The sequence below is a fragment of the Somniosus microcephalus genome, unplaced genomic scaffold (assembly GCF_052327205.1).
Source record: "Somniosus microcephalus isolate GS21.2 unplaced genomic scaffold, FLI_Smic_1.0 unresolved_chr2, whole genome shotgun sequence".
Lineage (NCBI taxonomy): Eukaryota > Metazoa > Chordata > Chondrichthyes > Squaliformes > Somniosidae > Somniosus > Somniosus microcephalus.
Window position 1 is genome coordinate 11,137,168 of NW_028225180.1, and position 13,282 is coordinate 11,150,449.

At 52.8% G+C, this 13,282-nt stretch overlaps 2 protein-coding genes across 2 annotated transcripts in view; one reads left to right on the top strand and one right to left on the bottom strand.

Annotated features, from left to right (window-relative positions):
* LOC147092098 (AMP deaminase 3-like) overlaps nt 1-13,282 on the bottom strand; it is a 997,179-nt gene that overhangs the window by 562,965 nt on the left and 420,932 nt on the right. The window lies entirely within an intron of this gene.
* The window catches only part of LOC147092107 (ribonuclease inhibitor-like), a 48,480-nt gene continuing 44,681 nt past the window's right edge, over nt 9,484-13,282 (top strand). Inside the window, exon 1 of the mRNA XM_085975842.1 lies at nt 9,484-10,008. Within this exon, the coding sequence (XP_085831968.1) occupies nt 9,816-10,008 (193 nt within the window). The 5' untranslated portion in view covers nt 9,484-9,815. The remainder of the gene's footprint in view (nt 10,009-13,282) is intronic.

Consider the following 13,282-nt stretch of genomic DNA (forward strand, 5'->3'; position numbering starts at 1 on the left):
TCGAAGGCAGAATACTCCTGCTGATTTAGTGGATTAAGTGTGGTCAGAACACAGGATGAGGGGGTTCTCTTGACTGACTTTGCACGGTGGAATACAATCCCATCTACTGTTACAACTTGTCCAATAGCAGGAACAATATCCCTCCACCTCATTAAAGAAAGGAAGGAAACAGGAAAGAAAGAAAAAGAGAAAGAACGAGAGAAAGAAAGAGAAAATGATAGATGATCGCCATATTATCAAAAGTATATCGAGGCACTGGAGAGGGTGCAGAGAAGATTTCCAAGGATGATACCAGATCTGCGAGGGTTTACATATCAGGAAAGGATGAACAGGCTGGGTCTCTTTTCTCTAGAGAAGGCTGAGGGGTGACATAATAGAGGTCTTTAAAACTATGACAGGTTTTGATCGAGTGGATACAGAGAGAGTGTTTCCACTTGTGGGGAAGAGCATAACTAGAGGCCCATCAATATAAGATCGTCACCAAGAAATCCAATCGGGAATTCAGGAGAGACTTCTTTACCCAGAGAGTGGTGAGAATGTGGAACTCGCTGCCACAGGGAGTGGTTGAGGCGAATAGTATGGATACATTTAAGGGGAGGCCGGACAAACATATGAGGGAGAACGGAATCGAGGGTTACACTGAGAGAGTTAGAGGAGGAAAGATGGGAGGAGGTTCGAGTGGAGCATCAACGCCGGCATGGACTGGTTGGGCCGAATGGCCTGTTTCTGTGCCGTATATCCGATGTACAAGAAAGGAAGAAAGAAAGAGAGAAAGAAAGAAAGAGAGAAAGAAAGAGAGAAAGAGAGAAAGAAAGAAATAAAGAAAGAAAGACTTACATTTATATAGCACCATTCATGACCTCAGGACGTCCCAAAGCACATTACAGCCAATGAAGTACTTATTGAAGTGTAACCACTGTTGTAATGTAAGACATGCCGGAGCCAGTTTGCGCACAGCAAGGTCCCACAAACAGCAATGTGACCTTGACCAGATAAACCTATTTTAGTGATCTTTGGTTGAGGAATGCATATTGGCCCCAGGACACCAGGGAGAACCCAGTTGTTGTGATCTGGCTTGCACTTCCTGAAGGGGAGGTGGCGAGTCTAGAACCAGGGGTCACCGCCTCAGAATAAGGGGTCGGCCAATTAGGGACTGAGATGAGGAGAAATGTCTTCCCTCAGAGGGAGGTGAATCTTTGGAATTCTCTGCCCCAGAGGGCTGTGGAGGCTCAGTCATTGGGTATATTCAAGACTGAGATCGATAGATTTTTGGATACTCAGGGAATCGAGGGATATGGGGAGAGGGCGGGAAAGTGGAGTGGAGGTAGAAGATCAGCCGTGATCTTATTGACTGGTGGAGCAGGCCCAAGGGGCCGTATGGCCGACTCTTGCTCCTGTTATAGAAAGAGTAACCCTGACCAGCCCCAGACCAACACAGCCGTCCAAACACCAATCCGAGTGAACCAAATCATTAAAAAATGCAAAGAAACCTACCTGGAACATTGGAACAAAATAACCGAAAGCCAAAGCAGATTAGAATGTTACCGGGCCCTAAAAAGAGAATATAAACTGGCAGACTACCTCACGACCATCAGAGACACAAAACAGAGACAGACCCTCACCAGGTACAGACTAAGCGACCACCAACTGGAAATTGAAAAAGGCAGATACAAGAAATCCTGGCAGCCTAGAGAGAATAGAATATGCGATCAATGTCTGGCTGGCGAGGTTGAAACAGAAATGCATTTCCTCCTAAAATGCGAAAAATTCAACACATCAAGAAACATATTATTCAACAAGCTAAGCCAAACAACCCCAGATTTCAAGGAATTGGATGATCTGTCAAAATTGAGATTAGTCCTAGGAGAAGGAGACAGACCATACCTTGGGGCTAAATATGTAACAACATGTCACAACCTGAGGACTGTTTAAAAGTAAGACTGTTTAAAATTAATATTGAACGTACCAAATGAAGTAGAAAGACTGTTTAAAATTAATATTGTTTAAAAGTAATATTGTATATACCCAACAAATGTCAAATCGATTGACACCTACAGAATGTTGGAAAACTGTACCTTTTTGCTATGTAAGCTTTGGCAATATGGTTCTCTGTAAACTTTCATGCCAATAAAGCATTTGAACTGAACTGAACTGAACTGAACTGAGTATGGGGCACTGGAGAAGGTGCAGAAAAGATCCACTAGGATGACACCAGAATGGCGATGGTATACCTATCAGAATAGACTGAACAGGCTGGGGCTCTTTTCTCTGGAAAAGAGAAGGCTGAGGGGTGACCTGATGGCGGTCTTTAAAATTAGGAAAGGGTTTGATAGGGTCAACGTAGAGAGGATGTGTCCACTTGGGGGCGACACCAGAACTAGGGGCCATCAATATAAGATAGACACTAATAAATCCAATGGGGAATTCAGGAGAAACTTCTTTACCCAGAGAGTGGTGAGAATGTGGAACGCGTTACCACAGGGAGTTGAGCTGAATAGCAGAGAGGCATTTAAGGGGAAGCTGGATAAACACATGAGGGAGAAGGGAATGGGAGGGTATGTTGATGGGGTGAGATGAAGAGGGGCAGGAGGAGACTCGTGTAGATCACAAACTGCGGCGCGGAGCGGTTGGGCGGAATGGCCTGTTTCTGTGCTGTGACTGCGCGGTGACTTTGCAATGATCTATTTCTCATGTTCTTATCCGAAACGTCGGTCAGGGAGACAAGCCCAGTGTTTATCTCTGCTGCGAAAGGCTCAGTGTAGTGGGTTGTCGCTCGTGATGTAGTCAGTCCTCCCGCAAGGTTACACCCGAGAGATGGGCTGGTCAGGATTGTCAGGCAGGCTCACTTCCTGTTCCAGGGGAGACCCAACCTAGGCGGCACGTAAGTAAGGAGGTGGCAGGAATAATTTCAGAACTGTGCTTGTTAAACTTTGAGATGCTGTTCAATCGACCCGCATTAGTGTGACTTATCACAAGGAAGGGTGGGCGAGAGGGTTACTGCAGAAGGGACCAGGTCTGGGGGTATAGAATCCCTGTCTTCTCTCTGAGTGACTAAGGGCTGTATTTACGTTGTTGAGCTTCCATGGTTGAGTGTCAGCCTTGGCTCAGTGGGCAGCACTCCTGCCTCTGAGTCACAAGGTCATGGGTTCGCGTCCCACTCCAGAGACTTGAGCACATAATCAAGGCCGACTTTCCCTGGTGCCAGTACTGAGGGAGCGCCGCACTGTCAGAGGGGCAGTACTGAGGGAGCGTTGCACTGTCGGAGGGGCAGTACTGAGGGAGTGCTGCACTGTCGGAGAGGGAGTACTGCACTGTCGGAGGGGCAGTACTGAGGGAGTGCTGCACTGTGGGAGGGGGCAGTACTGAGGGAGCGCTGCACTGTCAAAGGGGCAGTACCGAAGGAGTGCTGCACTGTTGGAGGGGCAGTACTGAGGGAGCACTGCACTGTCGGAGGTTCAGTACTGAGGGAGTGCTGCACTGTCGGAGGGGCAGTACTGAGGGAGCACTGAACTGGAGAGGGGCAGTACTGAGGGAGTGCTGCACTGTCGGACGGGCAGTACTGAGGGAACGCTGCACTGTCGGAGGGTCAGTACTGAGGGAGCGCTGCACTGTTGGATGGGCAGTACTGAGGGAACACTGCACTGTCGGAGGGTCAGTACTGAGGGAGTGCTGCACTGTTGGACGGGCAGTACTGAGGGAGCGCTGCACTGTCGATGGGGCAGTACTAAGGGAGCGCTGCACTGTCGGAGGGGCAGTACTGAGGGAGCGCTGCACTGTCGGAGGGGCAGTACTGAGGGAGCGCTGCACTGTCGGAGGGGCAGTACTGAGGGAGCGCTGCACTGTCGGAGGGGCAGTACTGATTGGGTCGATTGGGCTTATAATTGCTGGAGTTTAGAAGAATGAGAGGGGATCTCATTGAAACTTATAAAATTCTAACAGGATTGGACAGACTAGATGCAGGAAGGATGTTCCCGATGGCGGGGAGTCCAGAACCAGGGGTCACAGTCTAAGGATAAGGGGTAAGCCATTTAGGACGGAGATGAGGAGGAATTTCTTCACCCAGAGAGTGGTGAACCTGTGGAATTCTCTACCACACAAGGCAGTTGAGGCCAATTCATTAAATATATTCAAGAAGGAGTTAGATATATTTCTTAAGGCTAAAGGGATCAAGGGATATGGGGAGAAGGCAGGGACAGGGTACTGAATTTGGATGATCAGCCAGGATCTCATTGAATGGCGGAGCAGGCTCGAGGGGCCGAATGGCCTACTCCTGCTCCTATCTTCTATGTTTCTATGTTTCTATGTTAGTCAGCAAGAAGACATGACAAGGCCGAAAGCCTTACTCAGAGTAGTTGAGGGGGCCTCCCAGCAACATGTGGAGCGTGAAGATAAGGCTGGGAGGGCCGAGTATTGTCTCAGCTCCTTTACTGGGTCCCTGATATGGAAAAGGAGAAACAAACCTGAATGTCACCCTTAATGACTCAACCTGCGGCCTCGAATGTAGGAGAAAGGGAGAACTGTCATGTGTGTGGTGCGACAATACAATGACGGAGTCCCATTTCTACAGCGGCTTTCACCACCTCAGGATGTCCCAACGCGCTTCACAGCCAACGCAGTAATTGTTTTCTGAAGTGTGCTCACTGTTGTCATGTAAGGACATGCCATTTTGAGCACAGCAAGCTCCCAGAAACAGCCAATGTGATAAATTGCCAGATAGTCTGGTATTTTTAAGTAGTGTTGGTGGAGAGATACATATTGGGCACAGGACACCGGGGAGAACTCCCGCCTGCTGGTCTATCGAAATAGGGGCTGTGGGATCATTTACATCAACCTGAGAGGGCAGACGGGGACACCGGTTTAACGTCTCATCCGAATAACAGCCCCTGTGACAGTGCAGCACTCCCTCAGTACTGACCCTCCGACAGTGCAGACCTCCCTCAGTAATGCCCCTCCGACAGTGCAGCGCTCCCTCAGTACTGCCCCTCCGACAGTGCAGCACTCCCTCAGTACTGCCCCTCTGACAGTGCAGCGCTGCCTCAGTACTGCCCCTCCGACAGTGCAGCGCTACCTCAGTACTGCCCCTCCGACAGTGCAGCGCTCCCTCAGTACTGCCCCTCCGACAGTGCCGCCCTCCCTCAGTACTTCCCCTCCGACAGTGCGGCGCTCCCTCAGTACTGCCGACCGACAGTGCGGCGCTCCCTCAGTACTGTCTCTCCGACAGTGCAGCGCTCCCTCAGTACTGCCCCTCCGACAGTGCGGTGCTCCCTCAGTACTGCCCCACCGACAGTGCGGTGCTCCCTCAGTACTGTCTCTCCGACAGTGCAGCGCTCCCTCAGTACTGTCTCTCCGACAGTGCAGAGCTCCCTCAGTGCTGCCCCTCTGACAGTGCAGCGCTCCCTCAGTACTGCCCCGCTGACAGTGCAGCTCTACCTCAGTACTGCCACAGTGACAGTGCAGAACTCCCTCAGTACTGCCGTCCGACAGTAAAGTGTTCCCTCAGTACTGCCCCTGTGAAAGTGCAGCGCTGCCTCAGTACTGCCCCGCCGACAGTGCAGCTCTACCTCAGTACTGCCACAGTGACAGTGCAGAACTCCTTCAGTACTGCCCCTCCGACAGTACAGTTCTCCCTCAGTACTGCCCCTCTGACAGTGCAGTGCTGCCTCAGTACTACCTGTGTGACAGTGCAGCGCTCCCTCAGTACTGCCCCTCCAACAGTGCAGCGCTCCCTCAGTACTGCCCCTCCGACTGTGCGATGCTCCCTCAATACTGCCCCTCCGACAGTGCGGCGCTCGTTCAGCACTGCCACAGTGACAGTGCAGAACTCCATCAGTACTGCCCCTCTGACAGTGCAGCGCTCCCTTAGTACTACACATGTGACAGTGCAGCGCTCCATCAGTACTGCCCCTCCGACAGTGCGGCGCTCCCTCAGTACTGCCCCTCCGACAGTGAGGCGCTCCCTCAGTACTGCCCCTCCAATAGTGCGCCGTTCCCTCAGTACTGCCCCTCCAACAGTGCGGCGCTCCCTCAGTACTGACCCTCCGACAGTGCGGCGCTCTCTCAGTACTGCCCCTCCGACAGTGCGGCGCTCCCTCAGCACTGCCCCTCCGACAGTGCGGCGCTCCCTCAGTACTGCCCCTCTGACAATGCAGCGCTCCCTCAGTGCTGCCCTTCCGACAGTGCAGCGCTCCCTCAGTACTGCCCCTCAGCCAGTCTGGCGCTCCTCAGTACTGCCACAGTGACAGTGCAGAACTCCCTCAGTGCCGCCCCTCTGACAGTGCAGCGCTCCCTCAGTATTACCAATGTGACAGTGCAGCACTCCCTCAGTACTGCCCCTCTGACAGTGCAGCGCTCCTTCAGTACTGCCCCTCTGACAGTGCAGTGCTCCCTCAGTACTACCCCGTGACAATGCAGCGCTCCCTCAGTACTGCCCCTCCGATAGTGCAGCACCCCCTCAGTACTGCCCCTCTGACAGTGCAGCGCTCCCTCAGTGCTGCCCCTCCGATAGTGCAGCACCCCCTCAGTACTGCCCCTCTGACAGTGCAGTGCTCCCTCAGTGCTGCCCCTCTGACAGTCCGGCGCTCCCTCAGTACTGCCCCTTTGACAGTGCAGCGCTCCCTCTGTACTGCCCCTCTGACAGTCTGGTGCTCCCTCAGTACTGCCCCTCTGACAGTGCAGCGTTCCTTCAGTACTGCCCCTCTGACAGTGCAGCGCTCCTTCAGTACTGCCCCTCTGACAGTGCAGTGCTCCTTCAGTACTGCCCCTCTGACAGTGCAGCGCTCCCTCAGTACTGCCCCTCTGACAGTGCAGCGCTCCCTCAGTACTGCCCCTCCGACAGTGCAGCGCTCCTTCAGTACTGCCCCTCTGACAGTGCAGCGCTCCCTCAGTACTACCCCTGTGACAATGCAGCGCTCCCTCAGTACTGCCCCTCCAACAGTGCAGCATTCCCTCAGTACTGCCCCTCTGACAGTGCAGCGCTCCCTCAGTACTGCCCCTCCGACAGTGCAGCGCTCACTCAGTACTGCCCCTCTGAGAGTCCGCCGCTCCCTCGGTACTGCCCCTCTGACAGTGCAGCGCTCCCTCAGTACTGCCCCTCTGACAGTGCAGCGCTCCCTCAGTACTGCCCCTCTGACAGTGCAGCGCTCCTTCAGTACTGCCCCTCTGACAGTGCAGCGCTCCTTCAGTACTGCCACTCTGACAGTGCAGCGCTCCCTCAGCACTGCCCCTCTGACAGTGCAGCACTCCCTCAGTACTGCCCCTCTGACAGTGCAGCACTCCCTCAGTACTGCCCCTCTGACAGTGCAGCGCTCCTTCAGTACTGCCCCTCTGACAGTGCAGCGCTCCTTCAGTACTGCCCCTCTGACAGTGCAGCGCTCCCTCAGTACTGCCCCTCTGACAGTGCAGCGCTCCTTCAGTACTGCCCCTCTGACAGTGCAGCGCTCCCTCATTACTGCCCCTCTGACAGTGCTGCGTTCCATCAGTGCTGCCCCTCCGACAGTGCAGCCTTCACTCAGTACTGGCACCGGGAGTGTCAGGCTCGATTATTGGTCTCGAGTGCTTGGACTATTATCTCTAACCCACGATCTTCTGACTCAGAGTTGATTGGGCTACCCAGTGAGCCACAGCTTATACAATGTCGAGAACTGTACAGAATGAACAGGATCAATATGTGTGCCAAACCTGGATCTGGGCTGGCTCGATCAGTGGGTTCAGAGATAGGAACAGTCAGTGTTTTACTTGGGTCTCCCTCAGGAACTGAATGCAGGGCAGAACATACAGGTTGGAAGGGCAAAATATTGTAGAGAATCTCTTTAAGTTCTCCACAAATACGGAAGATTTGTACCTAGTAGTTTTTGCCTGTCTAGATCAGGGTGTGAGGTCTAGGGGATTAAAGTCTCCTGCTCCAAACATATCTTAAAGGTCTGTCAAAAACAGGGTCATTAAGACAGCATGATATTCACATTCTCTCTCTTTCTCACTATGTGTGTCTCTCTCTCTCCCTGTCCGTCTGTCTCGCTCTCTATCTGTCTTTCTCGCTCTTCCTGTTTCTCTATCTTTGTTTTTCTGTGTCTCGCTCTGTTTCTCTCTCTCGCTCTGTTTTTCTCTTGCTCCCTCGGTGTCTCTCTCTCTTTCTGTCTCTGTTTCTGTCTCTCTCTCTCTCTTTCTCTGTCCCTCATTCTCTCTGTCTCTCACTCTGTGTGTGTCTCTCTCCCTCCCTTTGTGTCTCTCCTTCACTCTGTTTCTCTCTCTCGCTCTGGTTCTTTCTCTCTGTTCCTATCTCTTTGTTTCTCTCTCCATCTCTCTCTGTCTCTCTGTTTCTGTTGGCATCTGGTTGACTTTCTCTCTCTGTCTCTCTCTGTCTCTCTCTCACGCTCTGCCTGTTTGTCTCTATCTCTGTGCGTTTCTCGGTCTCATTTTCTATCTGCCTCTTCTCTCTCTCTCTGTGTTTCTCTCTCCCTTTCTCTGCATCTCTCTCTTTCTGTTTCTGTCACTCTGTCTGTTTCTCTGTTTCATTCTCTCACTCGCTCTCTCTGTCTCCTTCTCCCTCTCTGTCTCATTTTCTATCTGCCTCTCTCTTTTTGTCTGTCTGTCTCTCTCTCTCTCTCTCTGTGTCTCTCTCTCTCTCTCTGTCTCTCTCTCTCTCTGTCTCTCTCTCTCTCTCTGTCTCTCTCTGTCTGCTTCTCTGTCTCTCTCTCTCTCTCTCTGTTTCTCTCTCTCTCTCTCTGCTTCTCTGTCTCTCTCTCTCTCTCTCTCTGTTTCTCTCTCCCTCTCTCTCTCTCTCTCTGTCTCTCTCTGTATCTCTCTCTCTCTTTCTACCTGTTTCTGCCGGTCTCTGGCCAGTTCTCTCTGTCCATTTCTCTCTCTCTCTCTCTCTCTCTCTCTGTTTCTCTCTCCCTCTCTCTGCGACTCTCTCTCTGTATCTCTCTCTCTCTTTCTACCTGTTTCTGCCGGTCTCTGGCCGGTTCTCTCTGTCCATTTTTCTCTCTCTTTCTCTATTTCTGAAAACAGTAATGAATAAAAATGCTATAATGGCCGTTCACACTTGGAACTTTGAGGAGAGGGTGGAGAGAGAGGAAACCCTTCAATCCGGATAATTTTATTGCAACTTTTCCAGTATGATCGATTCCACGACATAAACACCAGGTTGATGTGTCCAACCCCTTTATACTGAGAGAGGTTTAGACAGCGCTGGTGAGGCCACAACTGGAGTATTGCGTCCAGTTCTGGTCACCACACTTTAGGAAGGATGTGAAGGCCCTTGAGAGGGTGCAGAGGAGATTTACCAGAATGGTTCCAGGGATGGGGGATCTTAGTTACAAGGACAGGTTGGAGAAGCTGGATTTGTTTTCATCAGAGCAAAGGAGGTTGAGGGGTGATTGGATAGATGTGTACAAGATTATGACGGGTTTGGATAGGCTAGACGGGGAAAGTCTGTTCCCACGTTGATGGTACAAGGACTAGGGGACACAGATTTAAGGTTTTGGGCAAGAGATACGGGGGGGGGGATGTGAGGAGAAACTTTTTTACGCAGCGAGTGGTGATGACCTGTAACTCGCTGCCGACGGAAGTGGTGGAAGCGGAGACACTCAATGTTTTCAAGGGGAGACTGGATAGGCACTTGAGGGAAATAAACTTGCAGGGCTACGGGGATAGAGCGGGGGAATGGGACTGACTGGATTGCTCTGCAGAGCATGGACTCGATGGGCCGAATGGCCTCCTTGTGTGCCGTTACGACTCTATGACTCTATGTTCTTTAGCGTGTACCCAGGTCCTTGGAGTGTTGTTACAATTGTCAATGTTTCAGTTGGTGAGACGGAATGGAATACGGACCCGCCCTGTCCGAGGAACTGGCCACAGATAACGGAGGAACATTGGGTGGTGGAGCAGAGGGGAAGGATGGACCTGAAGGAGGGACTGGCGATGAGGGAAGTCTCCGTACACAGCCCGACATCAAGGAGGAAGTCCCTCTCGCGGAGGACAACATCACTGAGAAGCGGCCATTGATGGAAGGTCAGACAACAACAACAACTTACATTTATACAGCTGCCTTTAACATGGTAAAACGTCCCGAGGCGCTTCACAGGAGCGATTACAAAAAAATTTAACACCGAGCCAAGGAAGAAAATGTTAGGGCAGGTGATCAAATGCTTGGCCAAAGAGGTAGGTTTTCAGGAGAGTCTTAAAGGAGGAGAGAGAGGAAGAGAGGTTAATGGAGGGAATTCCAGAGCTTAGGGGCCAGGCAACTAAAGGCACGGCCACCAATGGTGGTGTGATTAAAATCAGTGTGATGGGCAAGAGACCAGAATTGGAGGAGGGCAGAGATCTGGGAGGGTTGTAGGGCTGGAGGAGGTTACAGAGATAGGGAGGGTTGTAGGGCTGGAGGAGGTTACAGATATAGGGAGGTTGTAGGGCTGGAGGAGGTTACAGAGATAGGGAGGGTTGTAGGGCTGGACGAGGTTACAGAGATAGGGAGGGTTGTAGGGCTGGACGAGGTTACAGAGATAGGGAGTGTTGTAGGGCTGGAGGAGGTTACAGAGATAGGGAGGGTTGTAGGGCTGGAGGAGGTTACAGAGATAGGGAGGGTTGTAGGGGCTGGACGAGGTTACAGAGATAGGGAGGGTTGTAGGGCTGGAGGAGGTTACAGAGATAGGGAGGGTTGTAGGTCTGGAGGAGATTACAGAGATAGGGAGGGTTGTAGGTCTGGAGGAGGTTACAGATATAGGGGGGTTGTAGGGCTGGAGGAGGTTACAGAGATAGGGAGGGTTGTAGGTGCTGGAGGAGGTTAGAGAGTTATGGAGGTAACTCAGGCTGGAGGAGGTTACAGAGATAGGGAGGGTTGTAGGGCTGGCGGAGGTTACAGAGATAGGGAGGGTGTAGTGGCTGGAGGAGCTTACAGAGATAGGGAGGGTTGTGGGGCTGGAGGAGGTTTCAGAGATAGGGAGGGTTGTAGGTGCTGGAGGAGGTTACAGAGATAGGGAGCGTTGTAGGGCTGGAGGAGGTTGCAGAGATAGGGAGGGTTGTAGGGGCTGGAGGAGGTTACAGAGACAGGGAGGGTTGTAGGGCTGGAGGAGGTTACAGGGATAGGGAGGGTCGTAGGGGCTGGAGGAGGTTACAGGAATAGGGAGGGTTGTAGGGCTGGAGGAGGTTACAGAGGTAGGGAGGTATGTAGAGCTAGAGGAGGTTACAGAGATAGGGAGGGGCGAGGCCACTGAAGGATTTGAAATCAAGGATGAGAATTTTAATATCGAGGGGTTTTCGGTCCGGGAGCCATTGTAGGTCAGCAAGCAGACTTATGGGTGAATGGGCCTTGGTGTGAATTAGGATACGGGGCAGCAGACAGATCACAGCAGTGCAGTTTTACAGTTCTTAGTTTTCTACAGGATATCCACCAAAATCAAATACCTTTGATCCCCGAGGTACAAAGAGTTGGAGACTTACAGAGCCCTGCCTCTGAAGCCGAGAATCGCTTTGCCCGATTACAGCAAGTCTGCTATCCCATTTGAGAGTTCAATATTTATACCCTTTTCCAGCGGTATTTCCTTTAAGGTTTTCTGCTGATGTAAGCTAATTGGCCTAGAAATTCAGTCGCGCCACTTCTGGGGCGCTAAAGTCGGGCGGGCGCTAAAGTTAGCGCCCGCCGGAAAGTGTAGGCCATTTCGCCGAAATTCAGTAGATTTGGCCAAGGAGTTTGGGCGAGCGCTGAAACTGGCGTTGCACTCCTATCTTTAGGCGCTAAGCCGGCGGTGCGGACTGATAACGCCGAGGCCGGGCGCAGCGCAGGTGCGGTCATGTTTTGATTGACAGCAGACACCCTGACGCCGGCCAGCTCTTAAAGGGGGAAGGGTCGACTTTGTCTGCTGCCACGCCCTGGATAGTGGAGCCCTGCAGCTAGGCCTGAACACTGCTGGTGGACCCAAATAGCGCCTGAAGCCATGCAGAAGGCCCGTGAACGAGCGCAGCGCTTCTCAGAGCATGCTTTGAGGGTGCTGCTTAGGGGTTTGGAAAAGAAAAGAGAGATCTTGTGCCCGGACAGTGGCAAGAAGGCTCCCAGGGGGCAGTACAGGAGAGCCTGGAGGGAAATCGCCCACAGGGTGTCATCCACCAGCGATGTCCCCAGGAGTGCGGACCAATGCCGCAAGAAGTACAACAACCTCACTCGGATGGTCAGGGTGAGTACCCTTTCCAGTGTTCTCCTCATCCTTGCATGTGCACCTCACATTATGGGCAAAGGGACCTCAAAGGCCTAATGGCCATCCCTCCTCCCGCAGCTATGGCACTGGCATGATCATCAATAGCACTTTCTGCACTTTACACACTGGCCAAGCTATTCGACCATGGGAGGCAGTGCACACAACAACAGGGCACCACACTGGCCATGCTATTCGACCATGGGAGGCAGTGCACACAACAACAGGGCACCACACTGGCCATGCTATTCGACCATGGGAGGCAGTGCACACAACAACAGGGCACTACACTGGCCATGCTATTCGACCATGGGAGGCAGTGCACACAACAACAGGGCACCACACTGGCCATGCTATTCGACCATGGGAGGCAGTGCACACAACAACAGGGCACCACACTGGCCATGCTATTCTACCATGGGAGGCAGTGCACACAACAACAGGGCACCACACTGGCCATGCTATTCGACCATGGGAGGCAGTGCAGACAACAACAGGGCAACACACTGTACTTAGAGGCCGTCCTTTCTCTTGCAGGCCAAGCTGGCCAAGAATATGAAGAGCCGGAATGTCACCGGGGGAGGCCGTGGCCAGTTCCAGGAGCTCAGTGGCCTGGAGGAGCACGTGGCTCGACTCATGCATGGCTGGGTGGTTGGCCCCGTTGCTATTGGAGATGCTGACCCTGTGCTGGGCCCCAATGGTAAGGACATGACCGTTTGGACCTCTCTCGTTCCCCTTGCGCTTCAGATCTACATCCTTTGCCACTGTCGGACCAATGCGCATAATGCCACCACTCATGCCTCCCTCGCTGACGCCCTGTCCTCACTCTAAAGCTACTCTTGTGCCTTCCTGCTTTCAGCTGGTGAGGAGGAGGTCCATGAAGCTGAGAGTGCCAGTCCCTCGGAAGAGGAGGACGACGAGGACCAAGAGGAAGGCGGCACATCGGGGGAACCCTCATCCGCGCCAGGGGATGGCAATGGAGGGGACACGTCTTGCCTGGAGGAGAGCCAGGGGGAAGTGTTGCAGGGGGGTGCAGCTCCTGGGCCCAGTGGCGTCCAGGCACGCGGGAAGGGTCGGGCAGCACGGCTGCCTTCTCC